At 40.0% G+C, this 26,218-nt stretch overlaps 1 protein-coding gene across 1 annotated transcript; it reads left to right on the forward strand.

Moving 5' to 3' along the window:
* Window positions 1-304: 304 nt before the first annotated feature.
* On the forward strand, window positions 305-16,439 carry GMFB (glia maturation factor beta). The gene is made up of 7 exons (XM_016198137.2): window positions 305-322; window positions 6,383-6,479; window positions 7,843-7,892; window positions 8,742-8,791; window positions 9,288-9,370; window positions 10,378-10,451; window positions 12,751-16,439. The coding sequence occupies exons 1-7, from the start codon at window positions 320-322 to the stop codon at window positions 12,820-12,822; spliced, it is 429 nt and encodes a 142-aa protein (XP_016053623.2). The 5' UTR covers window positions 305-319; the 3' UTR covers window positions 12,823-16,439.
* Window positions 16,440-26,218: the final 9,779 nt, after the last annotated feature.

The following is a 26,218-nucleotide window of genomic DNA, read 5'->3' on the forward strand; positions in this document are numbered from 1 at the left end:
CAACAAATGTCCATATGCAAGCTTGAGAAACCCTGATACAGACAATTCTATTGAATTGGATCGAATTCTACTGAGCTTGAATTTTATGAGCGCATTTTGGCAGGTTGCGCAGCCGCAGTCAGGCAGGAGCCCACCGGCGCCCGCGTCCGGCTAATTTTGAGCCGGGCCTCCCCCCGTCCGCGGTCACGTGTCGGCCTCCAGGCCGCGCGGGTCGGTGGGGGTGGCTTCGCCCAGCGCCGGGCAGGAAGGGAGGCGGCCGGGGTGCCATTCTTAAAGGGACCCGAGGGAAGGCGAGAGGCTGCGGGCTGCCGGAAGGAAAATGGTGAGCGGCCGCCCGGGAGGGTGGGGGACGAGGGCTGGGCCAGCCCGCTGGGCTTTCCTGTTTGCCGGAGCCCGTCTCGGTGGGCAGCGCCCGGGGTGCGTCGGCGGCCGCTTCCGCCCGGCTGCTGGCCGGGGTCCACGGCCAGAGACTGGGCGTCCCCCGGCCGCCGCTGCAGCCGCCCCGCCTGAGGGCAGCCTCCTGCCGCCGGGCCCGGGTCGGCGCCCCCTGCCGCCCCCCTAGCGGGCCCCGGGACTGGGGTGCGGCCGGCAGGGGTGGGCCGTCCTCGCCGGGTCCTGCTGCTCGGAGGGTTCCGGCTCCTGAGCCGCAGCGCTGGCGGGGCGGGCGCCGGGGCCGGCGGAGGGCGCGCGGGTTCGCGGGCGCGTCTGCAGGGGCCGGCTGGCGCGGCGGCCTTTGCCCGCAGGGCTCGCTCGGGCTCTGGTTCCCCTCCCTCGGCCTCGCCGTAGCTCGTCCCCTCCTCCCCCCGTCTGCCTCTGAGAATTTCCCCTCGTCTTTGCTTCCCGCGACTTACAGCAGTTGGAAACCCTTTGACCCAAGGCTTGGGCGCTCGGCATCCCAGCGACTGTAAAGATCCTCGCGCCGCTGCGTCTAGGGGCCCGGCTTCCTTTGGACCGCACGCCCCGCAGCCGGTGGAGCCCGGGCGGTGTGCGGGCTGCAGCGTCCTCCCGGGCGCCGGGCGCGGGTTCGGTTCCAGGCCGGGCACACGCCTAGGTTGCCCGTTAGACCCCCCTCGGGGCGCGTCCCAGAGGCAGCCGTCGATGTGTCTTTCACAGGGATGCCCCACCGCCCTCTTACTCCCTCTCTAAAAAAAGATCAATAAAATTTATAACCTGAAAGAAAAACACCTTAAATGTTTAAAAAAAAAAAAAAAAGGTGTAGAATTAAGTCACTTGACCAAAAAGGATCCTCTGGATCTTTCCTACCAGGTTTTTTTTTTAATATGCTTGTGTCTTTGATTAGAAAGAAAACACAAAATCGCACTGACCTATCTCTGACCTCCCACTCATTTCTCAACCCACCTCCATTGACTAGATCTTGTTATGGTTACTAAATCCAAGGGAGCCTTTAATTCTTATCTTTCCTGGCCTCCCAGCTGCATTCCAGGGTGTTGACCGCTCTCCCCTTTGAAGCATTCGTTCTCTTCCCTCCTGGCTTCTGGAATACAGAATTCCTGGGGTTTTTCCCTCCTATTGGTCCATCTGTGTCCCATGTAAGCTGTTCTCTTTCCCTGGACATGACTTCGAGCGCTTCATTTCCCATTCTGTATTCTTTCTCAGTCCTTACCGACAGCTTCAATTACCATCTATATGCATATGATTATGAAATTGTATTTCAGACCTTGCTTCTGAGATCCAGTTCAGATCTCTGTATCCCACTATTTAGTTAACATCCCCTAAGAAGCTTTCCCCCACTGGGGTTCCTCAAAGCCGCCTCAGTTTGTCCAAAATAGAATTCATGCTCTTTCCCCTCAAACCTGGCCTTCCTCCTTGTTCTGTAATTTAGTGAAAAGTAGCACTATTTAGTCTGTTACACAAGCGAGAAGCTTAGGAATCATCACGGTAAACCTTTCCCCTCCCAACATCCAGTCTTTCGCCAGCTCCTTTGCAGTGGCTAATTGCTGACTGGCAGTTTCGAGCCAGAACTCACCCTTGTGGACGGCTACTTTTCCCTCGTGACTGGTCAGCAAGATGTTTAAAATTACTTAAATTAACGTAAGTGCAGACAAGACTTATCTTGTGACCAGTCAGCAAAGTGTTAAGACAGTGAGTGGGCTAGAGGTTGCTGCCTGGATTGAATCCTGGCTCCACTAATTATGTAATTTTGGGGAAGATACTTTACTTCTCAGAGCCTTAGGTTCTTGCAAAATGGGGATAATAATACCTATCTCATAGGATTGTTTTGAGCATAAACAGAGATCTATGTAAAGGACATAGCATGTTTCTCTCTTCGTGTTTAACACATTAACTATTAGCAGTGTTCACCTCATCACTTTATTCTCATCAGCCTGCCTAAGCAGCTTTTCATCTCTCACCTGACCTAGTCTTGTCAGTTAACTAGTCTTGCTCTCTTCATCCTGGCTCTCTGTCTGTTTCCTGCCTGCAGATATGATCATGTTTTCTGTTATCACCCTGCTTAAAACACCTTAGTGGCTTCCCTTTGCTCCTAGGACAGAGACCAACATACTTCATATGACCCACTGGGCCCTAGGTGGTGCAACTCCTCCCAGTCTCCTTTTGTACCATGTTTCTGCTCATTCTCTGTGCTTGAGTCACACTGGCCTTTCATTACCTTTGTTGTGCTAGGCTCACTTTAATTGAGGGATCTTTGCAGAGGTAGTTTTGGTTCTTCAGATGCCTTCCTCGGGCAAGCCTCCTGTGACCACGATGTTCCTCACTAGTCCTAAGTTCTCATAGCATCCCATGCTTCTCCTTAGCTCTATCACAGTTACAAACAAATGTACTTTTTTTTGCCTGATTCTTTTGATATAGGTCTATACTCTACTAGATTATACTATAAGCTCCTTGAGGGTAGGACTATATTTTTTATTTACAGTCATATGCTGCTTAACGACAGTGATACATCCTGAGAAATGTGATGGTAGGCGATTTCGTCGTGTGAACATCATAGCGTGCACTTAACAAACCTAGATGGTACAGCCTACTACACACCTAGACTATATGGTATAACCAGCCTATTGCTCCTAGGCTACAAACATGTACAGCATGTTACTGTACTGAATACTGTAGATAGTTGTAACACAATAGTAAGCATTTGTGTATCTAAACATAGAAAAGGTACAGTAAAAATATGGTATAGAAGATAAAACGGCCTCTTCCCATAAACGGCCTGAGGTGACCTCCGAAAATGGTTCACTATTCACTTGACCCAGAAAACCCACAAAATTGTGCAAATCAAGAGATTTAAATCTTCACGTTCACCTTCAGAACACTTGTGAAACTGCCCAGGCCATCAAGGGTATGCATACCTACAAAGCCACCAAGTGTCTGAAGGGTGTCATGTTGCGGAAGCAATGTGTGCTATTCTGTTGTTACAATGGTGGATTTGGTAGGGGTGTGCAGGCCAAACAGTAGGGCTGGACACAGGGTCAGTGGCCCAGAAAGAGTGCTGAATTTTTGCTGCACATGCTTAAAATGCGGGGAGTAATGCTGAACTTAAGGGTTTAGATGTAGATTCTCTGGCCATTGAGCACCTCCAGGTGAACAAAGTTCCTAAGATGTGGCTCAGAACTTACAGAGCTCATGGGCAAATCAACCCACATATGAGCTCTCCCTGCCATGCTGAGATGATCTTTACTGCAAAAGAGCAGATTGTTCCTGAACCAAAAGAGGAGGTTGCATAGAAGAAAAAGATATCGCAGAGGAAACTGAAGGAAAAAAACTTATGACCTGGGAGTAAATTCATGCAAATAAAAGTAAAAGGAAAAAAAGATAAAATGGTATACCTGTATAGGGCACTTCCATGAGGGGAGCTTGCGGGACTGGAAGTCACTCTGGGTGAGTCAGTGAGCGGTGAGTGAATGTGAAGGCCTAGGATACTACTGTATACTCTGTGGGCTTCATAAACACTGTTCACTTAGGGTGCACCAAATGTATAAAACACGAAGTTAAATTCAGCACAAGAGAAAATGATGCAATCAAGAGATGCTATGAACAAGAAGTATGAGGCTGCTGTTAGTCTAAAAACAGCACACTTTTACAGCAAACTTTTTTTGTAGAGTATATGCTAAAATAATAAAAAGTATAGTATATACACAAACTAGTAACATAGTCTTTTATTATTGTTAAGTATTATGCACTATATATAACTATGCTATACTTATATGTTACTGGCAGCATAGTAGGCTTGTTTACACCAGCATCACCACAGACATGCGACTAATGCATTGCAATACAGCTAAGATGTCACTAGGCAAGAGGAGTTTTTCAGCTCCATTATACTCTTATGGGATCACCATTATATATGCAGTAAGTTGTTCACTGAAATATTGTTAGGTGGTACATGAATATATGTTTTATATGATTGTATCTCTAGAATTTAGCATGGTGCTGAAACTCATTAAATGTTCATTGTATGGATAAACCAATAAGTGCACACTGGAGGTCAATTCTCCATTTAACTTTGTGTGTTAATTTACCATATAAAGTTGTTTTCAGGGTGTTATACTCACTCTTCAATGCTTCTACTAACTGTAAGCAATTCAAATTGGCTGAGGCTGGGTCCTTGTAGGAAGAAATTTTTGGCCTTATGCTATTGGGAAGGCTACAAATGCAAAAATAAAAAACAAAAGCTATAGAAATAAAATCACAGCATGATTTTGGTTTTTCCCCTCTGCTTGGTTTCTGATCCTTAGAATGTCAGGATTGCACAAGCAGCTCTGGGTATCAGAGCTGGAAGGATAAGACTTACGTGATAAATTGGTCCTTGCCTGAACAAAAATCTAAAATATTTATTCGTTTCACTAGTGGGTTCTACCTTTGGTTGAGGATAGGAATTCTCATTTTCTGACTTCTATATTTTTCTTAGAAGGTAGGAAAAAACAGACTAGGGTTGAACTCTACCTTCAGGAAGCCCCATAGGACTTAGCATCTCTTTCTCTAAAGAGAACTAAAAGGATAGACAGACATGACTCCCACAGGAGCCTGACTGGATAGTGCCTATGGGTGGGATGTACTTTCTAACTGTATAATAGCATATCCTAGGGTATATCACACCTTACCTATTACCAGTGTTCTGAATTTAAAGGACAATATAAAATTGATAGCCATCTCCTGCTTTAACATACACTTTCATTTACCCAACAGGGTAAAAAAAAAAAAAAAGACTTTTATTAAATTTTAATTTTAACTTAAAATCAGAAGCCCTAATCCTTTTGGATTACAATGAGACATTGGTCTCAGAACTGTTTTAATTTTCTTGAAGAAGAAAAAGTGGGGGGACCTATATATGAAAAGAGACCAAAATATATGGGCCTTGTTTGGAACTGGATCATTAAACCAATGTGAAAAGAAAAACCTTAAAACAGTAAAGAAAATTTGAATGAAGTCTCTGAATATTTAAGACTGGAATTACTGTTCATTTTTTTTTTTTTTTAGGTGATATAATGTTACTACCCTTATATTTTAATGGCATATAACTGTCATTTTAATGATACATACTGAAATATTTACAGTTGAAATGACTTCTGGCCTTTGCTCTGTGACAGTCCATGGGGCAGTATTGAGGGTGTTGGATGAAATAAAATTGGCTGTGTGTTGATAATGGTTGAAGCTGAATGATAAGTGCATAGGTTTCCACTATAATAGTCTCTACTTTTATGTGTTCAAAGTTTTAAACATTAAAAAAAGAAAAAAAGAATTTCCATCCTCATGCTTGCAACCAATAATGCATTTGCACCACCAAGAGAAGAGTGCTTTTGATCATGTCCTTGCCAGATTTCTGGAGAAGAGTCTCTAATGTTTTTTCATAATTTGTAAAAGTTTTAGTTTTTATATTTGTTTCTTCTGGTTTTGCTTTCATAATTCTTAATAACTCCTGTTTTAAATCCCCATAGTCATTTAATTAAGATATAAATGTTATTGGATTTTACTCTTAGGATTTATTTTTCATACTTTTGTTTATTTGTATATTTTTCATAGTTGTGAGACCCAAAAATGGATCAAGATCTTATTAATTCTAATAGTCTTCCTGCACTTTTCCCACATTCTTCCTTTCCTCTACAGTTCTGATAAAGTTGCACATTAATATGTGTCTAGTTCTTTGAAATATTTATTAGCTAAAGAGAAAGTTAAAGTATACCCTATATATAAGATGAATAACTGTGTGTAATTAATGTGGATACAAAGGTTGGTAGATCCAAAAGCTCTTTAAGTGTTCATGTGTTTCATGCTAGTATGTTCACATAATTGTGACATTTGTAGATGTTAGTATACCTTTTTAAAGTTATAGGTTTTGTAACTTTTAACATATACATATTTTGAAACCATGGCATTTTATATGTGATTTTTTTTTTTTCTTTTCTAGAGTGAGTCTTTGGTGGTTTGTGATGTTGCTGAAGATTTAGTGGAGAAACTGAGAAAGTTTCGTTTTCGCAAAGAAACAAACAATGCTGCCATTATAAGTAAGCTAAAAGTGATTGCTTCAGTTACATGGTGTTAGTTTGTTTTTATCTTATAGCTACATTGAATAAACTGATGCTTTAGAAAGTAATTTACTTCCTCCTGTTTTAATTCATACCCCCCCTTTAGATCAGTTTAAAAAATACATAGCAGATAATATCACAAAACAGGTAGAATATCCTATCTCCCACTCCTGCTACCTACCGAGCATTGGAGATTATCTTCTTGTCACTTGGTCATTTATAGTGACCCAAACATCTCTATCCTTTAAATTCTCAGGGGACTAAAAATAGCCTGGCCATTCATCCTCAAACAGAAACCTTTGCCTACATCTAAAATGGTAAATAAAGTTCAGCATTGTGTTCAAAGTGATTTGTACCCGTATTTCAGTTCTAGGCTTGAACTCCAGTGACATGGAGAGTATGTTTAAGCGTCACTGACTTCTGGCAATGGAAAGAATGATTTGAATATTGCCTCTGCTGCTGTGTGCCGCATCTGATGTTATACAGATTTCTTTTGTATTCTTAGGTAATATTTAATATGTGAGTAGTAATTTAGAAAGATAAAGGAAGGAAGAAGGGTAAAATGTAAAAGTGTATAGACTGTGCTTAATAGATGCATCTCGCAGATATGAATTAATGGGGGTGATGACAACTTGTCATGAATTCTGGTTCCATTACAAATAAATACTACAACGTAGGAGTACAGACCTTAAAAGCGAAAATGTGTCTCAGTGCCATTTTGCCACAGAAAGGTAAAGCTATCTGAGATCATATTGTATCTCGCAGGATTTACCATGAAATCAGTGCAAAACCAAAGATGGCCACCTCTTCAGAGTGGTGGAAAAGAATAGGGCATAAATTATTGAAACACATTTTAATTTGGCTTTGGATTATGTTACATATAACTGAATATAGATATCACTGTTATTTGTAATTCGCTTTCTCATACTGGACCCACACTGCACCATGAAACCCTGACTCTGGAGAGGCTGGGAATCTGACGGTTCTATCCTGACTCCTGGTTCACTTGCTCCTCGCAGTTCCAACCATGTTACGTAGACCAGTTGCAGTCAGTCATCCTTTCAGACCTTTCCTTATTATATAGGAGGTTGCATTTGAGCTACAGAGTTCTCCATATACATAGTAAATGGAGAATTATGGGTAAAAGCTTTTAAATACTAACTACTTAAAAAGCTAAGCTAGCTAATTGACCATGAACTAAAACTGTGAATGAGTTTTTTTTATGCTTGTGTTTCTTGATGTTCTAATTTTAGATGCCAAAAAAGGAGCTGAGACTCTGTGGGTTGGGTAGATGAAGGTCACATTAGAATCACAGTTTACTCATACTGTATTTTTATTTTAGTGAAGATTGACAAGGATAAACGCCTGGTGGTACTGGATGAAGAGCTTGAGGTTTGTTTGATCAGTTTTATAGTTAAGCAATTATTGCCCAAAAGATATATTAGTTACATGTACTTCTGAATGAGTTCTACACTTATAAATATATGCTTATTATGCAGGAAAAACATGTGAATTATTGTGTAATGCTTTGTCTTGTAATTTAATCACTTTCTTTAAAACAATAATGAATCAGTGTAACAAGTAGTGGAAGTTAGGGCTATACATCCAGTAATTACTGAGTCAACTTTTTAATTTGCTTCTAAATTGCTTGGACAGTAAATAAAAACTAAAGCCCTATAACCTAAATATTTAGTTTGTCAAATTAAGTAACTAGAGTGAAAAGAAGTTAACTTTTGCCCTGGCCAGGTAGCTCAGTTGGTTAGAGCATCATCCCAATACACCAAGGTTATAGGTCTGATCCCTGGTCAGGGCACATACAAGAAAAAACCAGTGAATGCATAAATAAGTGAAACAACAAATCAATGTCTATCTCTCTTTCTCTTTCCCTTTTACTCTTTCAAGTCAATTTAAAAAAAGAAATTATATTCTCTTCCCACCCCCCAAATCAGACAAGTTGTTTCTTCTGAGGGGTTGGCTTATCTCACTATTTTCTGACAGCTAGAACATTGGCATAGACTAGTGTGCCTCTCAGCCCCATGTTTAGTTAATAAACAACTAAACTGAGGAGGCTTTCATTAGAATGAGGGTTCAGGAACCTCAGCTTTGTGCAACTTAGTAAAATAAAATTTTATGTTGTGGTGTATGGTTATGTATTTATACCTATTAGTAGAACGGGTGCTTGGTATATCTCTCAAGGATATAGGTAAAAAATTGTTTAAACGTTGTCCTTTATTATTCCAGGGCCTTTCACCGGATGAACTTAAAGATGAATTACCTGAACGACAGCCTCGATATCCTTTTCTTAGTGCTTTAAAAGATTTGTTTTCTTTAGTGGTGAGGATTTTATTTATGAAGTTTATTTTTTCAGCTTTTAGAAGACATAGTTTACAAAATTTTCTTCTATACCATGATCACAATCAAATTGAAATATGTATGGACTTATCAGACCAAGAAGAATGAAAAGATGTATTAGTGGGGTGAATTATTTCCTTTTTTAAAAATTCCATTTACTATTATATGTTTATAATAAAAATGAGAAAGATAAATCCATATTGAATGCATACTTTTAACACATTTATTTTTGAGAGATTATATGATTTTATAACTTGTCCTGGGGCCTATTTATGAATTTGTGCAAAGATAATGAATAGTGAAATTGTGGCCTAAATGTGGGTATGTTAGAAATTTACCACTCACTAGGTCCCCAGGTATGTATTTCAGAACTCTGTTGGTAAGTGCTTGGGTCAAATAGAGCAGTAATTTTAGTTTCTTTAACTTGAGAAAAACCTTCATTGTCTATAGTTATAAATATCAACATGATGATGGAAGAGTTTCATATCCTCTGTGTTTTATTTTCTCAAGTCCTGTTGGTAAGTGAATTTCTTTAAATAGTGCATATTTGTTTCTGATCTAATTAATAAAATATTTTTTATACTGGACAAATTGTATGCTTGTTTTAAAGATGGAAAGTGTTGAACGAACCTAAATTGTGTGTGTGTGCACATGCATGGGTGAATGTGTCCCTAGAAATAAATTACCATAAAGCATCATCTGTTAGAACTTGCTTATTTTCTTAGAATAAATTCCCAGAAGTGTAATTGTTAGGTCAGATCATACACACATTTTCAGGAATTTGAAATGTAATGACATTTTAAAATATCAAAAGTACATTTTCTCCTGTATTTTAAATATTTTTCTAAGTGTGAATTTTGTGTATAATCATGACGTATATTTATGTTTATCTTTAAAATGGTTACCCATAATGTGTCTGTAATCTTGAGAATAGTCCCAGAGTAGCTTACATTGGATATTAAAATGGCTTATTGGTATTTAAGTTATCTATCACCAGAACTCTCACTAGCACCACCATTCAAACCACAGTAAAATCTCTACTCGATGAACTCTTCTCTAAACTTTATTATTTGTATCATTTACTTAGCACTTAAAATATACTGCAGTATATTTTTAACTTAATATATAATCAAACTGTTACCTTTAGGACAGATCTCCCTGCCCCACTGACCCGTCACCATCCCAAAACCTTATCTGTGTTAGGCATCCATAAAATTGAACTTGATATTTAAAGTCACAATTAAGAAAATGCTAAAAAGTTTTTAAGTGTTTGCAAGGATCTAAAAGTCAAGATCTGCAGTCTAGCCTCATTTTTTTTTGCTGATCTAAAGCTTGTTTATTTGTAATTTAGCTGTGTCTCTTTGTACAGTGTGCAAGTAAGACTCTCAAAATCACATTTCGACTGAAGTTTTTTTAAACTCGAAAGCATAGGAGATCCTAAATGTGTCGTTTTTAAAAAGTAGACTGTGAAAACCCATTACTTTTTCAAAACCTCAGTCTCATTTCTGGACATGTCTCTTTCCAGGATGTAAGCCTGAACAGCAGATGATGTATGCTGGCAGTAAGAATAAGCTGGTCCAAACAGCTGAACTAACCAAGGTGCGGTTCATGTTTGACTTGTCGTTGGGACAGTATTTTCACTTAGAGTACAGTAGCTCCCCTCCCCTCATCTACGGTTTCACTTCCCACGGTTGCAGTCGCCCATGATCAACCAAAGTCCGAAAATATTAAGTGGGAAGTTCAGTAATAAATGGAGTAAATTTTAAATTGCACACTGTTCCGAATAGTGGGATAAAATCTTCATCCTGCCCAGGGCATGAATCATCCCTTTGCGAAGCAAATATGTATACAGTGTGTACATATCCAAGCCATATGCTTTACCTGCCTGTTAGTCACTGTGTACCTGGCTCAGTTTTCAGATTACTGTCCAGGTAGCCCAGTGCTTGTATTCAGGTAACCCTTATTTTACTTAATAATGGCCCCAAAGCACAAGGGTAGTGATGCTGGCAATTCAGCTGTGCCAAAGAGAAGCCGTGAAGTGCTTCCTTTAAGTGAAAAGGTATGTATGTATAAGAAAAAACATAGTATATATAGGGCTCCATACTATCCACAGTTTCAAGCAATCCACTGGGAGTCTTGAAATGTATCCCCTGAGGGTAAGAGCAATAACCAAAATAATGTGAAGAGTTAAGTATTGTTATGCAGTTGAACATTATTTAGAATAAAGCAGTAAATTAGTCAGAGCTTTTTATTGAAAATAGAATGAGAGAAGTCTTGGACCATATGTGTGTTTTTGAATGGGAATTATAAGTTCATCAGAAAAAACCACATTACAAATGTAGGCAGCTTTAGAAAAAAGTATTGTAACTATTCAATCTATTGAGAGTTCATCTTCCATAATATAATTTCTAATAGATGAAAGTCGGCATTGAAGCTTTACCATAGGCTGAATGAACCAGATTCTGTGCAGGAATTCCGTGTTATCAGCTAACTATATTGCTTCCAAATCTAAGGAATACTTATTGGGAGCTTTTATTAAGCTATAACATTCTGTTGTATGTGAGACACTTGCTTTACAATTTAACATGTCCCTATTGTCATGGCAGTTTTGAAAGTTAGATGTAAGAGAGGTACTTGCTCTTACACTTTAACTTCCACATATTAGTTTGAGTTGAAAAAGTATATGCATTTTAGGTTTAGAAATAGAATATTACAACACTGAAATGGTATTAAATAATATTTTCTTTCAGGTTTTTTAAAAAAAATATGTTTTTACTGATTTTAGAAAGAGAGGAAGGGAGAGAGAGAAACATCGATGTGAGAGAAAAACATCAATTGGTTGCCTTCTGCACTGCACCCCAACCAGGGATCAAACCTGCAACCTGGGTACATGTCCTGACCAGGAATCGTACCCGCAACCTCTTGGTGCACGGGACAGTGCTCAGCCAACTGAGCCACACCAGCCAGGGCTCAGGTTTTATTTTAAGGACAGTATCAGTGTTTTCCCCTTGGATGGGTGCTTAATCATCAATCCAGGGGATGTCTTTAAGTGCCCTCTGCTTTTTCCCTTTAGCCCATATGATTGTCATCGATACCACCAATGTATAGACACTACTTTTTCTTATTTGTACCATAGGAATTCCCTGGAGTTGCTCTAGGGGCTTGGGTAGTTAAGAAAGAGCTCTGTAACAGCCTCAAGCCTATTCTAATCCTGAGTGTGACCTAAAGTGCTGGAATTAAGGCATTAAAATTTACAAATTACCTTTACAAATAATCCCATTGAATCCTCACCACAGCCTTGTGAGGTTGATGGTGGTATTTCTATTCTGTAGATGGGAAGACTGAGGTTCAGAGGATGAATGACTTGTCCAGGGTTGCATAGTAATAAATGACAGAACTAGCATTCAGACTCACATATGGTCTCAAATCCCATTCTTTCTGCTGTATTACATTTTCTCTCTGTAGCCATTATACTTTCTGGGCCTGTGTGTGTGCAAATTCTTGCTGGAGGTTTGTGGCTGTGGACCTCCAGTCTATCTTTATCAACACAATTTACAGCTATTTCCTCCAATTATGGAGGACCAGCACATGTTCTTCTAGCTCCTAACTAGACTGACTGACTTGGGTTATCTCTTTTAGTGGGTGGGTGGGGTTTACAGAATTGCTCACTTGGAAGTTCTGGTTTTATGCCCTCTTAATTGCTAAACTTTGGTAACTGAGTACTTAGTATATTAAAAAAGTAAAGCACCTCCCAAATGGTATATCTAATGTACACAGATTAAGTCATGATCATTATGAAAGGAAGGAGAATTTGATATTTAATACTCAAATATATAATGTGTTTGATTTTTTTCTTTGAAAGTATGAGAGTATAACCTAAGTTTTTTTTTTTCTTAAGGTATTTGAAATAAGGAATACTGAAGACCTAACTGAAGAATGGTTACGTGAGAAACTTGGATTTTTCCACTAATGTGAAGTTTTATGTTTCCAAAGTATTTATGTATTAACCTGACCATACTGGAACCAGACATAAATACTTATTTATGCCTAAAAATGCACTGTTACTTACAGTTTGTTTCCTGCAGTAAAGAAAAATTCTTCATTTGTTCAAAGTTTGAACAAAATGGAAATCATCTTCATAGTAATGAAACTTTGTAAAATGTTTCCCTATATTTGTAATTGTTAGGTGGACTACTCTCCAGGGACTTTTTGCACTCTCGTGACTAATTTCTATAACTTATGTTCAGAATTTGTTACTATTTGCAGACACCATCGGAAAGTGGGTATTATAATAGACAACAGTTGCCTCCTTTTGACAAAACTGGATATTAGCAGTTTATATATGAAAATAGGATATTATCACTTGTCAAAAATTTGAAATTAATTTGGGGTAAAAGACTTGAGTGACCCAATTTTGAGCCATGAATAATAATTTACTATAGTGTAGCCTGCATTACAAGTACATTTTTCATCAATTCTATCCCTTCTTTGCTTTCCTATATCTTTTTAATCAAGTCCAGAAACTTTGTTCATCAATCACTCACTCTTGAGTTCTGGGAGTTAGGTTTTATAATTATGACTATTCTTATGGAAAATAGCATCTTAGGAATTGATGAGTTATAACTAATCAAGGGCTTCATTCCTGGTTGTGTCATTTCTAGAGTGTTTTGAATCTAGGTTAATAACACCTTATTTACAAAGCACCTCTTAATGTTGTCCTGTGAAAACTAGTTATTTTAAATTTGTTAATACTGTGCCTTTGATTTGTTAGCTTTAAAGTTAGTTTAAGACTTTTACACTGCCAGTATTCCAGATTTGGTGAGATTAATACTTTTGTAAAGAGTCCAAGTAAAAAAATTTTCTAATGTGTGTATCTGAAATTTGTAATAAAATCAACTTCATATTTTTAAAACTCCAACTGTCTGCTTGCATTGGTGAATATATGGCAGTTGAAAGTCATAATTTTGGGCATATTTGTGATTAGTTTTGTGCCATTGGAAAAAGTTACTTATCTTAAATCCTTGGCCATAGTTAATAACATTAGCACATCAATAGAAATTGCATTTTATATCCTAAATTTCAGAAAGTATTCTAAATTGGACACCTGTCCTGTTAGATGATGGCATCCTTGGCATAAAGCAAGAATTCTAGTATATAATGTACTTTAAAACAAACAAGTAAGTAACTCTAACATTAATTTGACAAAAAGTCTTGAGACTCTAAAGACTAACCAAATTTGGTGAGTTAATTCTTTTATTAAGAATATCTTAGTCATTTTAAATCTAGCAAAGGCATTTTTTTTATGTTGGCATATTTTCCATTCATATGTTCTTTGCATTTATTTTTTTGAGGTTTCTGTGCCAACTTTAACAAAGAGGTGAAGATAGTTGGAATTTTCACAGTATTGAATAGAATGTCTTCTGTTCCCAGTGCTGTTTGGCTTTACTAATCTAGAAACAGGAAGCAATAGGAAGTTAGTTGGAAATGGGGAAGTACTAGAGTGGGTATTTGTTTTGGTTAATGAATGGGAAAGATTTTTTATTCCAATTTCCAGAGAGAGAAAACATCACCCAGGAGTTTTAAGAATTCTGTAAACAGCTATTTTGATATTGGAGAATAATGCTTGTATTCTGCAGAAATGCAAATGTAATCCAAGTGAATGTAATGTAATCCAGGAGTCTTTTTAATGTTTTGAATGAAGGAAATTAGATTTGTTTCACTTGGTTCGCAGCAATAAGAGAAACTAGTGTTGCAAGAATGTATTTTTTAATGAGGTTTTTTATTTTGTCTTGCTCATTTTAGTTTTGAAAGTCCTCCATAATGTCAGATAATATTGACCTCCATACACAGAACTCTTAGTTCCCCTTTTCTCTAACAGGGGCTAAGAACTGTGATAAACTGTGGGTGTTTTTTTTTTTATCTTATCTGCTTCTTATCAATAACATGTATTTTGTAAGACAATAGATCAAGATTAGGGGATCAGTAGAACATTTTTTTACTCCCTCTGTCCTATAGGGAGATTTACAAATCCCATGCTCTAGAGTGTTCTCAGACTTTTATATAAATTTTCCTTCCATCTAACCAAATTTTGCATGATTCTTTGCAAGTACATTTTATTTGATCTCTCTCTCTGCCTTCTCTCAAGTAGTAACTCCAGATTTCATAATTCCAGTTTTTACATTCCATAACTTTCTGGTACAGCCATTCCCATTCAACCTTAAATGTTAATCTTTCCTTTTTGGCAGCAATTTTTTTTCCTGGGAACCTCCTTCATGGTCTTCTAAATCAGCATTGGTTTTGAAATTGTTGGCCTTGCATAAGTTCTGCACAGCATCTAATGTTGTCAAAATAGAACCAGCTGGTAATCACAGCATGTTTTTAGTACGGCTTTTGTGGCCACAGAAATGAGATGAAGAAAGCTGTTCTCAGGTTACTATGCTGAAATTCCAAAACGTCCGAGTTCTGAATAGTAATCAGTTTGTTCTGGTGTTGAAGCAATTATGTTAGGGAAAAACAGTTGGTTGATTATGTTTGTTTAATTGACTTCTAAAATAAGTGTTCAAATTGTCTGTTTCTAAAAAGTTTACTAAATGCCTAGTGTAAACATACTCTTGTTTAAGAGGGTGTTGCTAAATTTTTTATCGTCATTACTAAATAATCTTCGTAGCATAATGTCTGTCAGCACTTTTCTCTCCCTTTTATCTCCTATTTTCAGGAGTCAGACGTAGCCATAAATTGTATCCTGGTTGGACACTTTAACTAAACATTTCCTGTCAGAGGAGATTATTGCCAAATTAAATTTGGCTGTCCTTTTTCCTACCCATATAGATAGTAATGGAGGTGTGCTAAAAAATGTTTGGACTCCTTTAAAATCCAGCAATGTCTTTAATGCATAATGTGGACTAGTGATGAATAGATATTTTCATAAGAGTTTAAATGCTGGTATTTCGTGGAAGCAGAGAGTAACTCATATTTTATCAATTCAAATATTCTTAGTACGGTTACTTTCCCTATTTGTTCAATAGACTGATGATACTGGAATCTACAGAATTTGAGCCTTTAAAACTTATGTGAAGATGTGTCTCACACATTTCTGGATAAATCTTATTTTGTATTTCTGGAAGAATGTAAACCTTCTAGGCCACTTAAAACCAGTGGTCCCAAGTTGAATATTCTTGAGAAATTTGTTTCCTATTATGCCATTTGACATTTCAAATCAGTAATCATGTTCCTGTAATATTTAAAACAACCACATTAAGATTGTGATAGAAACTGTGTTTTCTTGTCTTTTGGAATATTGTTCATATGCATATAATTACTTGAATATTGTTTGAGATCACTAATGTGCCAGGGCAGTTCCCATGACTTAGATGGTCCAATATAATCTCATTCAGGAGGCTTGAAACAGTAATGGTTTAGTCTTGTGAATTTTAACAGTTCCCTGTCATCGTTTAACAAAATCAACAACTGGCACAACTTCTTAAGCTGTGGTTTCAGTCTCTGCTAGTTCATATTGCATGTTTATTTTGGACAGTCTTCTGTTAAGCATGGTGCTTGTACTGGTTTAAATAAAATGTTAACATGAAAGGACTTGTAGCTTTTCATTTTTTACTCGCCTCGTCTCCCCTTTGGAGTTACTATTACCTGCCTGCTGCAATTGTGGCATTTGTGTGAGCCTCACAGATAAAGCAGTTTACTTTATCCTGAAAAACTGAGAGGCAAAATAAATGGGAATCACTTGGCAATGTAGGATTTTGAGAGGGAAACCATGATGAGATTAAAATTTTCTGAAACTTGGTCCAGTGCTAAAATTATTCATTTGTAGCAGCTGTGGACTTTATTTCAAATGATGAACTTTTGCTTTCAAAGAGAAAACTAGATGTTAGAGGCAGTATATATGTCCTAGGAAATCAAAATGAAGGTTCTTTTATTGAGTATTATTTATCACTGTTTATTAAACATCCATTGAAGACCCATCCTGCCTTTATGATAGACTATTCTACATGGTATGCATATGGTATGCATATTCTACATGATTTCATAGGTATTTATTGAATGAATAAAACTCATTGATAATTTTCATTGTTTTTGCCATATATATCTTGTGATTGAATATGTGGTAGTGGCCACAGTATATTTATAGTTGTGAAAGTAGTAGTTTATGCCTTCCTGTCTTTAAGAATCTCATTAGGAGATTTGGCCAGAGGGAAACATGTTCATTATTTCACAAATCTGGCCATTTAGCTACTTGGCCAGCTCCTACATTTTTTTAACCTTCCTTGTCTTTTTGCCCTTTTCACTTTTTAGCAGCAAAAAACATTTGTAACCACTAACCTCACAGCATGAGCCCACCCTCATTTGCGGGAGGGCACACCCTGAGTGGAAATGGTATCCTTGTACAGTATATTTTTAGCTATGCTGGGGAGCCAGTTAGATTAAGATCTTACTGTTGAGCATCAGGGCGGTTTCACACAGTGCCCCTATCCTTTACTTGAGATCTGCTCCCAGGCTACATGAAAGCTCCCTACTGAGGGAACCCTCTTTTCCAGTTATAGGAAAGAAAAAGCAGAGTTGCCTAGGTTGCATCCAGAAGCCACCCTGTCGTGCCCAGACAAGGTAGGGCGAGGCTGTGCGTGTGTGTGTGTGTGTGTGTGTGTGTGACACTTCTAGTCTCTATTACCTACACAATTAAGTATAGATTCTCTTACCCTGTAATGTTAGGTGCTCCATATTTTGGTTCATTCCTTACCTGTAATGCAGAAGCCAAGCCCAAATAAGCCACAGCCCTTTGTTAGGGCCCCACCACTGCTCTTTGCAGAAGGGACAGGTCTTTGGGCAGCTGTTATTTGTCCCAAATGGATGTACCTTCCTGTCTTCAGCCCCCTCCCCACCGCTAACACACACACACGATGTCTTGCTTCCAGCCCCCGCCTGTTAAACCCAAGGGCATCCAGCCTGTATGATGTTGCCTGACTGGTACCAAAAAATGAGCTGGCTAAGCTATGACTATAAAGTACCTTTAATTCCTGACATTGGGGAAATGATCTCCTTCCCTTGAATGAGGCAGTTAGCAGTGGGAGCTGAGCTTGGAAGAATGTCATTAGACGGAGAAGAGGCCATGTGCAACCTGCAGAGTGGAGGGAAAGATGATGCCAGCTGGAGCAGTCTAGAATGAAGCAGGCAATGAGAGGCTGTTGTGGATCCCCACATTCAAGATCCTCTCCTGCCTGTTAGCTTCCTAGTGCCTCCTTTGATCTAGGGCCACTCTTCAGAGCCCCATCTTTCTGAGGCCTGGTGGATCAGCTATTCCTGGGTAACTGCGTCTCTCGTTAACAGAAACCCTCTATTACTTAAGGTAACACATATGATCATGCCTGTTTACATGCATACGTAACTCTAGTGCTACCCCTGGTTTCATCTGCCACTATTCCCCGCATTTACACTAACTCCAGCCTGACTGAACCTCCTTTTGTACAAACATTCCCTGGGCTCATCCCCCACAACAGAAACACCTCTTTCCCTTGCTGCTGTTGCTGCCAAAATGGAGCGCCAAAAATCATCTCAAATGCCGTTTAAACCATGAAGTCTGTTTGTTGAACTAAATATAGTACCTTTAAAAGTCCACAAAACTTTCATTAAACAACTAACACTAGAGAATTAGGAAATACAAATAAGCAAAGGGAAGAAAAATTCTACCACCCCGAGAAATCCGTTGTGATATTTTTGGTTATCTCCCTGTGTCCAGAGGAATTCTTGTACCCCATAGTTTTTCTGGTCTCTCTTAACAATTATGGAATTACGTTCATTTTTTTCAGATAACGAGAATTCTAATCTAGTCTAATGTCAAAACTTCAATATCTTATTTTCTTTCAAGCTTCCTCCCTCCACCCTTCCTTTCCCCCATTCCACCTCCTCCAAGTATGCTGTAGGCTGGGAAGCCCACCATAGGGAGTGGGGTGTTTCTGTCTTTTATTGCTCTGTCTTGCTCCAGTAGTGGGATTGAAGGAGGCATGAAAAAGACGTGTGAACCTGGAGTGGGTGCCCTCAGGGGTGTGGCCAATGTCAAATGCCAGCTCTTTTCCCCATGGGGCGTTTTTGTGAGTTCCTTGCCCACTGGGGACTCGGGCTACTGATCCCTTGACTTGGGCCATACAGCTCTGGCTAACAGCTTTACAACTGCCCCTCCCAGCTCTTTATAGTCACCTCGCTTCTCCAGACTGGCATCTTGAGCAGGGTCCATAAGAAACATGGCTTTTTCCTTTGCTGCCATCGGGGAGGGTACACGTTGCTCCCTCTGCCATCAGGGTCAGCTCTCAGATCTGGGCCCTGCATACTTCTCTGCTCGCCTTTCGCCTTATTCTCTTACCCCATGACCCCTGATCCATGCTGGGCTTATTTTTGTTCCTCAAACACACCAAGCTCAGGCCTCGCTAGCTGTAGTTTCCTCCTGGGAAGATTACCCACCTCCTCTCTCTCCCCATATTCTTCTGGCTGGTTCCATTCTGAACAGAGCTTAAATGCTGCCTGTCGCAGAGGCTTTCTCTAATCATCCATCCCCACGGAACAACACATTCACCATCACATCACCTCTGTTTTCATTCTCTGCACAGCACTTACCACCATCTGATATTCTTCTAATTTATGTAACCGGTCTGATGAAGGACTCTTACATGGAATCATCTAACAATATTTTGGTGGTTTTTTAAAAACTTCTACCTCTCTTCTCTGTTAAACCTCTCTTTTTTTCCCTCTACTTAGAAAGCTTCCTTAATGATATACTATTTCCATAATATTTCAGTTGCATGGTTGTTAAAAGTGCCTTTTCTCTTCATTTAAAAAATTCAATCTCATATTTGCTTCCAGCCTCTTCTGCCCCTCAGCACAGGCTAAACTTGTGGCTTGAGGGAAGCAGGGTGCCTTTTGGGTGTCTCCCTGTCCATCTTTCTTGCACTGCCACTCCTCCCCTTGCCCCTGGTGTTGGGGAGGGGAGGAAGGAGACAGAAAAGTGTCCATCTTTCTGCCCACAGAAAGATGACTGTATTCTCCTTGGTCGGTCATCTTTGCACACGTGCACATACTGCTGGTTGCTCTTCTTTTGTATGTTATTGCTTCTGTGTTTAACAGTGGCTGGCTCTGAGTACCGAGAGTAGGGCAGGTATTCAGATGGTTCTTTCCAAAGGGTCAGCTTTTGGATCCTTGGATGGGTTTTCAGGGTGTCGTCATGATTACTCTTTCTACAACTTGTGTTTTGCTTGGACTAAATAATGATCATTTCCCCCCATTTTCTTAGTTTTCGGTGTATTTATTGCTGTGTTAGGGTATTGCTCACATACCCTAACAGATGAGTCAAATGCCTAGCGATATTTTGGCTGGCATACCAGGTATTTTCGGTTTGCCTCTCCAGAACCACTGCCCACCCTTCTCCGCCCTGATATGACCCATGGGAACTACACCAGCTGCCTTCTTCATCCTGTGGTTTCTGCTTGAGTTCAGCCCATCTCCAGGGAAGACAGAGAGTGAAGACAGGGTATTTATTCCCTCAGTCACTCCATGAGGGCTTCCTCGACAGTCTGTGGCTCTCCACTGAATGTCACTCCTCCACTGGAGACAGCCCTCTCCACTCGACCTGCTCCTCTGAAGCCTGGTAACTGCCACCTCGCCTCCGTGCCTGGGCCTGGAGATGGGAACAGCAGAGCCTCGAGAACTGCAGTGTGCTATCCCACTCTTTATAAGAGCCCTTCACCAAATCCTCCTCAAATGGGCCTAATTTAGAGAGCCGTCTGCTTCCTGGGTGTTAGATTCTAGGGTGACAGTTATTTGCCCTCATTTCAAGGCCTTGCTTCCTCTCCTGGCTTTGGTACACTGTTAAGAAGTCTGATGCCAGGCTGACGTCAATTCTTTTGTAAATTACATTTTTTGTTCTCTCTGGAAGCTTTTGGGACCTTTTCCTTATTTGTGGTTTTGTGAAATGTCGAGGTGATGAGCCCTGGTGTGGGTCTGGTTTCATTGGTTGTGTTAGATATTTGCTGGACCATTTGGATCTGTAGATTCATATTCTTCAGTTCAAGGAAAACGTTTTTCATTATTGACTTGATACATCTCCTCAGTGTGTGTTTGGGGGGTGGTCTCCTCACATCAACAATTTTTGAACACCAGCTGGGTGACCTACAATTCAACTCAATTTTGACACTATCTCCCTAGAGACAGCATCAGATTCCATGGGTTAAGGGCTCAGTCCCACAAGACTGCCCTCCACTTCAGGAGTTATCTGGGTTGTCACGTTTTATACCTTGAATTTACATATGTTGTATGTTGGTATCTTAATAGAGCTGGAAAACATTTTTTAATATACATTTGTTTCCTTTCAATCTTTCCCATGTATTTTAAAAAGATAATTGTATATGGTATTTATCAAATTTCAAGAGTAACGTAATATATACATTCACCATTAAAAAACCCCACTTTGTAAACCTAGTTTCATGATGTTTTTCTGAGTGCATATATCATGGTTTACTTAACAATTCTCTTATTGTTTGATATGTTGGTGGGCTCCAAAACTATTGCTAGAGACATTTTGGGCAAATGGCTTCTTTTTCTATGCTGTCGATTATTTTCAAGAGGGTTATTAGACTGAAATGGACTCCCAGCAGCTATGGACAAGGGAGCCTTGCCAACATTGAATACTTTATTTAAAGTATTGTTTAATTTGATTAACCAAAATGGTTATCTTTACTTTTAAATTTGCTTTTCCTTGATTACTAGAGAGACTTGACTATTTTCTCACGTTGTCAGTCAACCAGAACTATAAATTGTATAAGTCCTACCCTTTGTCCGTTCATCGACCTGGGTTTTAGAATTGATTTTTAGTGAGTTTCAGCATACTTAATAACCCCTTGTCATTTAAAAAAAAAATGTTATTGATTTTTTAGAGAGAGAGGAAGGAAGAGAGAGAGCGATCAGTGAGTGATCAGCTGCCCCTGCATGCTCCCTACTGGGGGATTGAGCCCACAGCCTAGGCATGTGTCCTGATTGGGAATTGAACCAGTGACCTCTTGGTACATGGGATGACACTCAGCCAACTGAGCCACACTGGCTGGGCGCCCTTGTCATTTTTTTACTGGATATTTCAGTTTCCTATTTATTTTGGCATTTTTTTATGTTTTAAAATTTTATATATTTGCATAATTGATCTGTTGATTGGGTGAGGTGTATGTGTGATGTAACTCACTGATTTTTAGTTTGGAAAATACACCCACGCCCAGAGATTTGACAACCCTCTTATCAGTGTGTTCTCTTATCATTTTATGGCTATCCTTGGATTTACCTAATTATGTGATGTAAAATATTTAAATTATTTATGTACCACAATAAAGGTGGTAACATCACCAAAAATATTTTTCCCAATAATTTGAGATGCCTCGGTTTAAAAGTATTCAATTCTTATATGGAATTGGGTCTTTTTCTAGAATAAGTATCCTAATACAGTGATTGTCGATTTTTGTGCCTCAATCATAGTGATAATTTTTGCAGCCTTATAAAATGTTTTCAAATCCCATAAGGCTAATTTCTTTTCAACTTTGTTTTCACATATTTATTTGTTATTTTCATGTATTTATTCTTTAAGGTGAACTGTAAAATAATTTTGTTCCCTATCTCATTGGGATTTAGGCTATGATAGTGGTAATATAAGATAATTTGGGAGAAAATGACATTTTTAATTTTAATTTTAATTTATTTTTTAAATATGTTTTTATTGATTTCAGAGAGAGGGAGGGAGAGGGAGAGAGAAACACCAATGATGAGAGTCATTGATTGGCTGCCTCCTACACACTCCCTACTGGGGACCGAGCCTGCAACCCGGATGTGTGCCCTGACCGGGAATGGAACCATGACCTCCTGTTTCATAGGTTAGTGTTCAACCACTGAGCCATGCTAGCCAGGCAAAAATGACATTTTTAAAACTTCAATAAAGAAAAATCTTTTTTCAGGCCTTTTTTATTTTTCTCAGTAAGGTGGTATAATTGATTTTCATATTGGTGGCACACACTCCTGGTTGAAGTTTCTGGATATTCATGTTAATCGGGCCCTAGTCGTTGCATTAATTGTGAGGTTACTCAGGGTAATGGATTGACTGAGCCAGAGATGGCTGTACTGTTGAGCCTCACTGAGGCTGGAATTTGGCTCAGGACTTGGAAGCTCCCAGCTCTCGCTCTATGCAGTTTTCTGGTTTTCACATCAAAAGCAGAAGTTTGTTGATGCTCTGCCATTAGGGCATTAAAGCAGTTCCCTGTCTAGTTCCATGTTCCTGCGGTTGAACCACCTAGCCATTTACTTGTTAATCTTTTCTCATTTTCACAGCTTTGGCTTATTCAAAACCAATCTGACTTCCCTTCACCCATGGCGCATCTTGGCCCTTCCTGCCTCATAGCCACTCTCACATTATGAATTCAGATTCAGTTCCCTCTGCAACCCTTTAGGCCTGTGGGTGGTAAGGGCCTCTGACTTTGCTCGCTGCAGAGTACCACATCTTTCCTTGTTCGTTTCCTTCAGCCCTGCCCTCACTGTTGCGCACAGTCCAGGGGGTTGCAATGTGGTATGTGGCTGGCCTGGCACCTGCCTCAGGTCTGGCCTGGCCAGGACACGCCCAGCTTACAAAGGCGAGTGTCCTTGTAATGTTGGAGGTGACAGATGGAGTCTTATTACTGTATTTCTAGCCTGTGGTCCCCTCTGAGGGACAGAATGGAGTTAGTCCAATAGGGCTGGAGGAAAATGGGTTCTTTTCAAATTCTAAAGTTTTTTTAAAAAGTCACAAAGTGTTTCTAATAAGAACACTATATGAAAATTTTAAAAGTGTGCAGTTGAAAGGTTAAGCACAAAAGAGTGTAAAATTCAAAGACTAACAAACGATAAAACTGATGCCCATGCACTCGTTTTCTAGGCTAATTAGCACATGTAGCAGCACTGGGAAGGGTGCGCAGTGCAAGCTGAGTAGCACCTCAAGTGCTCCAGGACTTGTAGACTATCTGCAAAAATGTGCTTCTCTGATTTTATGTTTTCCAAGCCAGTGGCGTTATTAAACTCCCAGTGTCAGTTTCTCTGATGTTTCAGGGTCTAATGAGGTTGGTGTTACTATGACATGAACAGCAGATACACATAGCAACCAAGCAGTGAACATATTACATTTTTGATTATTGATTTTTAATAATGTCCCATTTTTCTTTAAAAAAGAAGCAGGCTCCCTTGGGGGTAGTAGCTCCTTTATGTCTGCTGAGACATGGTTTTGATCTACCCATAAATAACATGAGTTATTATTTATGGTTCCAACTTACTCTGGGATTCCACTTACTGTTGGGTTCTGTTGACTGCTTTCTCTTTAGTGTCTCCCCTTGCCCTCTGTTGCTGAGTGTCCTTTATATCTTACATTCAAACTCCAGAGGGACAAAGAATCTATGTGGTCAGCAGGAGGATGCTGTGCTGGTTTGGTGGAGCATTGTCCAGCTGCCCCTCCTCAGTACCTAATGTAGATGGGATACATTTATAAAAATGGGGCTGAACCTCATGGTTTGACTTGGACAATTCCCTGAAAACTGTTTACCCCAACACAAGGGGACTGCACTGCCCCTCATTACATTATGAATTCTCCTGGACAAAAACTGCCCAGCGCTGTATTTTGCTATGGGTCTGTGGCCTGTAGTACTGAATAAATCTTCTCTGACACCTTTATTTCTCTCACCATGGTGTCCAATCAGTCAAGTCCTGCTGAGCTTATCTCCCAAACTCTACCAGATATGTTCACTCCTTTCTCTCCCAGCTTCCCGTGCTTTAGTCAGAGCCACAGTCACTTTTGCTGGGACCACTGCTGTGAGCTTGCTTCCAGTCTCATATTCCTCTAATCAGGGTCATTGTGCACAGTTGGGCAGTTTGTATACTGCACACAGGTAGCTGATCCAGGAGGTTCAGAGGGCTGAGGTATAGCCTGTGCCCTGGTGTGGACCTGTGTTTGCCTGGAGAGAGTACCTTTGCAATTTGCACAAAGGCGCCACATAATTCTGGTGGCATAGACCTGTACTGTCCAAGATAGTACTCACTAGCCAAATGTGGTTATTTAAATTTTAATGAATTAAAATAAGTAAAATTTAAAGTTCAGGTCCTCAGTCATACTAGCCATGCTGCAAATGCTCAATAGTCACATGTACTAGTGGCTACTGTATTGGAGAGTGCAGATGAAGATTCCCACCATTGCAGAAAGTTCTGTTGGACAGAACTGGATAGACTGCTTCTAGGCCATTCGCTGTACAATTTGCTAGTGTGAGCAATCTTTAATGAAAATCGGGACATGTCCTCTTGCTTAAAAGCCTTCAGTGATTTCCACTTCGGTCAGCAGCTATCAGTTGGCTGGTGGAGAATCAATTTTGTGGGTCACAGGAAGTATTGAAAACAAAACAGCAAAACAGCAAAAAAGAATAGAATGGAAAGCACACATGGGTCCTTAGTATTGCTTGGTAAAATTTTTTTTTCAGCTATATCTGTATTTCTTTATTTCTATATCCAGATGTCCATCTCTCTCTATTTCAGTGTCTATATGATGTTCTACTTGGTCACAACGGAAAAAGTCTTTCTAATTGTGCGTGGTTGACAAAACAGTTTGAAAAACATGGGCTTATGATACACGCAGTCTGAGCTCCTTAACCAAGCGTGTAAGGCCCTCTGTGCTGTGAACCCTCCCTAACCCCTTTCTGACTCTCAACACTGTCTTGCACTATGTTTCACTAATTCAGAACTGCTCGTGATTTCACCTAAGACACTAAGCTGCATTTCTTTCATCTGTGTGCCTTTGAATCCTCTCCTTGGACCTGCTGATTCCACCTTCTCGTCATCTGGACAACTTCTCATGCAAGCCTCCGCTGGAGCAGCAGGAATCCCGCCGTGAAGCTGCAGAGCAGGCCGCGTGCCCTCCCCACGCGCCGCGGACTTGGGTTGCCAGGGCTGTACCGCTGTCAGAATTTATTCAGGTGTTTGTTGCCGGCACTCTACTAAGTTCTTTCAGTGCAAGTATTATCTTACTCGTCTTTGTATTTCAAAGGAGAAGCACAGTACCTGGAAGATGCTAGGCTCTCATTCAATAGATATTTGTTGAAAGAATTAACAAGGTAAGGAATGAGAAATCCATCAGCGGCGCGGACACTGTCGGTGCGACGCAGACTCCTGCCATCAGGGGGCGCCGGCGCACCTGGGCCAGCGCGCAGGCGCGCTGGGAGGGCGGGCGCCGCGGCGGCGGCGGCGGCGGGAGCGGCGGTGTGGGCTGTGGCCGCGGGAAGTGAATGGTTTTACCCAGAGGGCCCTGCGCCGCCTTTCTCCGCTGGCAC

The sequence above is a fragment of the Miniopterus natalensis genome, chromosome 1 (assembly GCF_054644295.1).
Source record: "Miniopterus natalensis isolate mMinNat1 chromosome 1, mMinNat1.hap1, whole genome shotgun sequence".
In the NCBI taxonomy this organism is placed as follows: Eukaryota; Metazoa; Chordata; class Mammalia; order Chiroptera; family Miniopteridae; genus Miniopterus; species Miniopterus natalensis.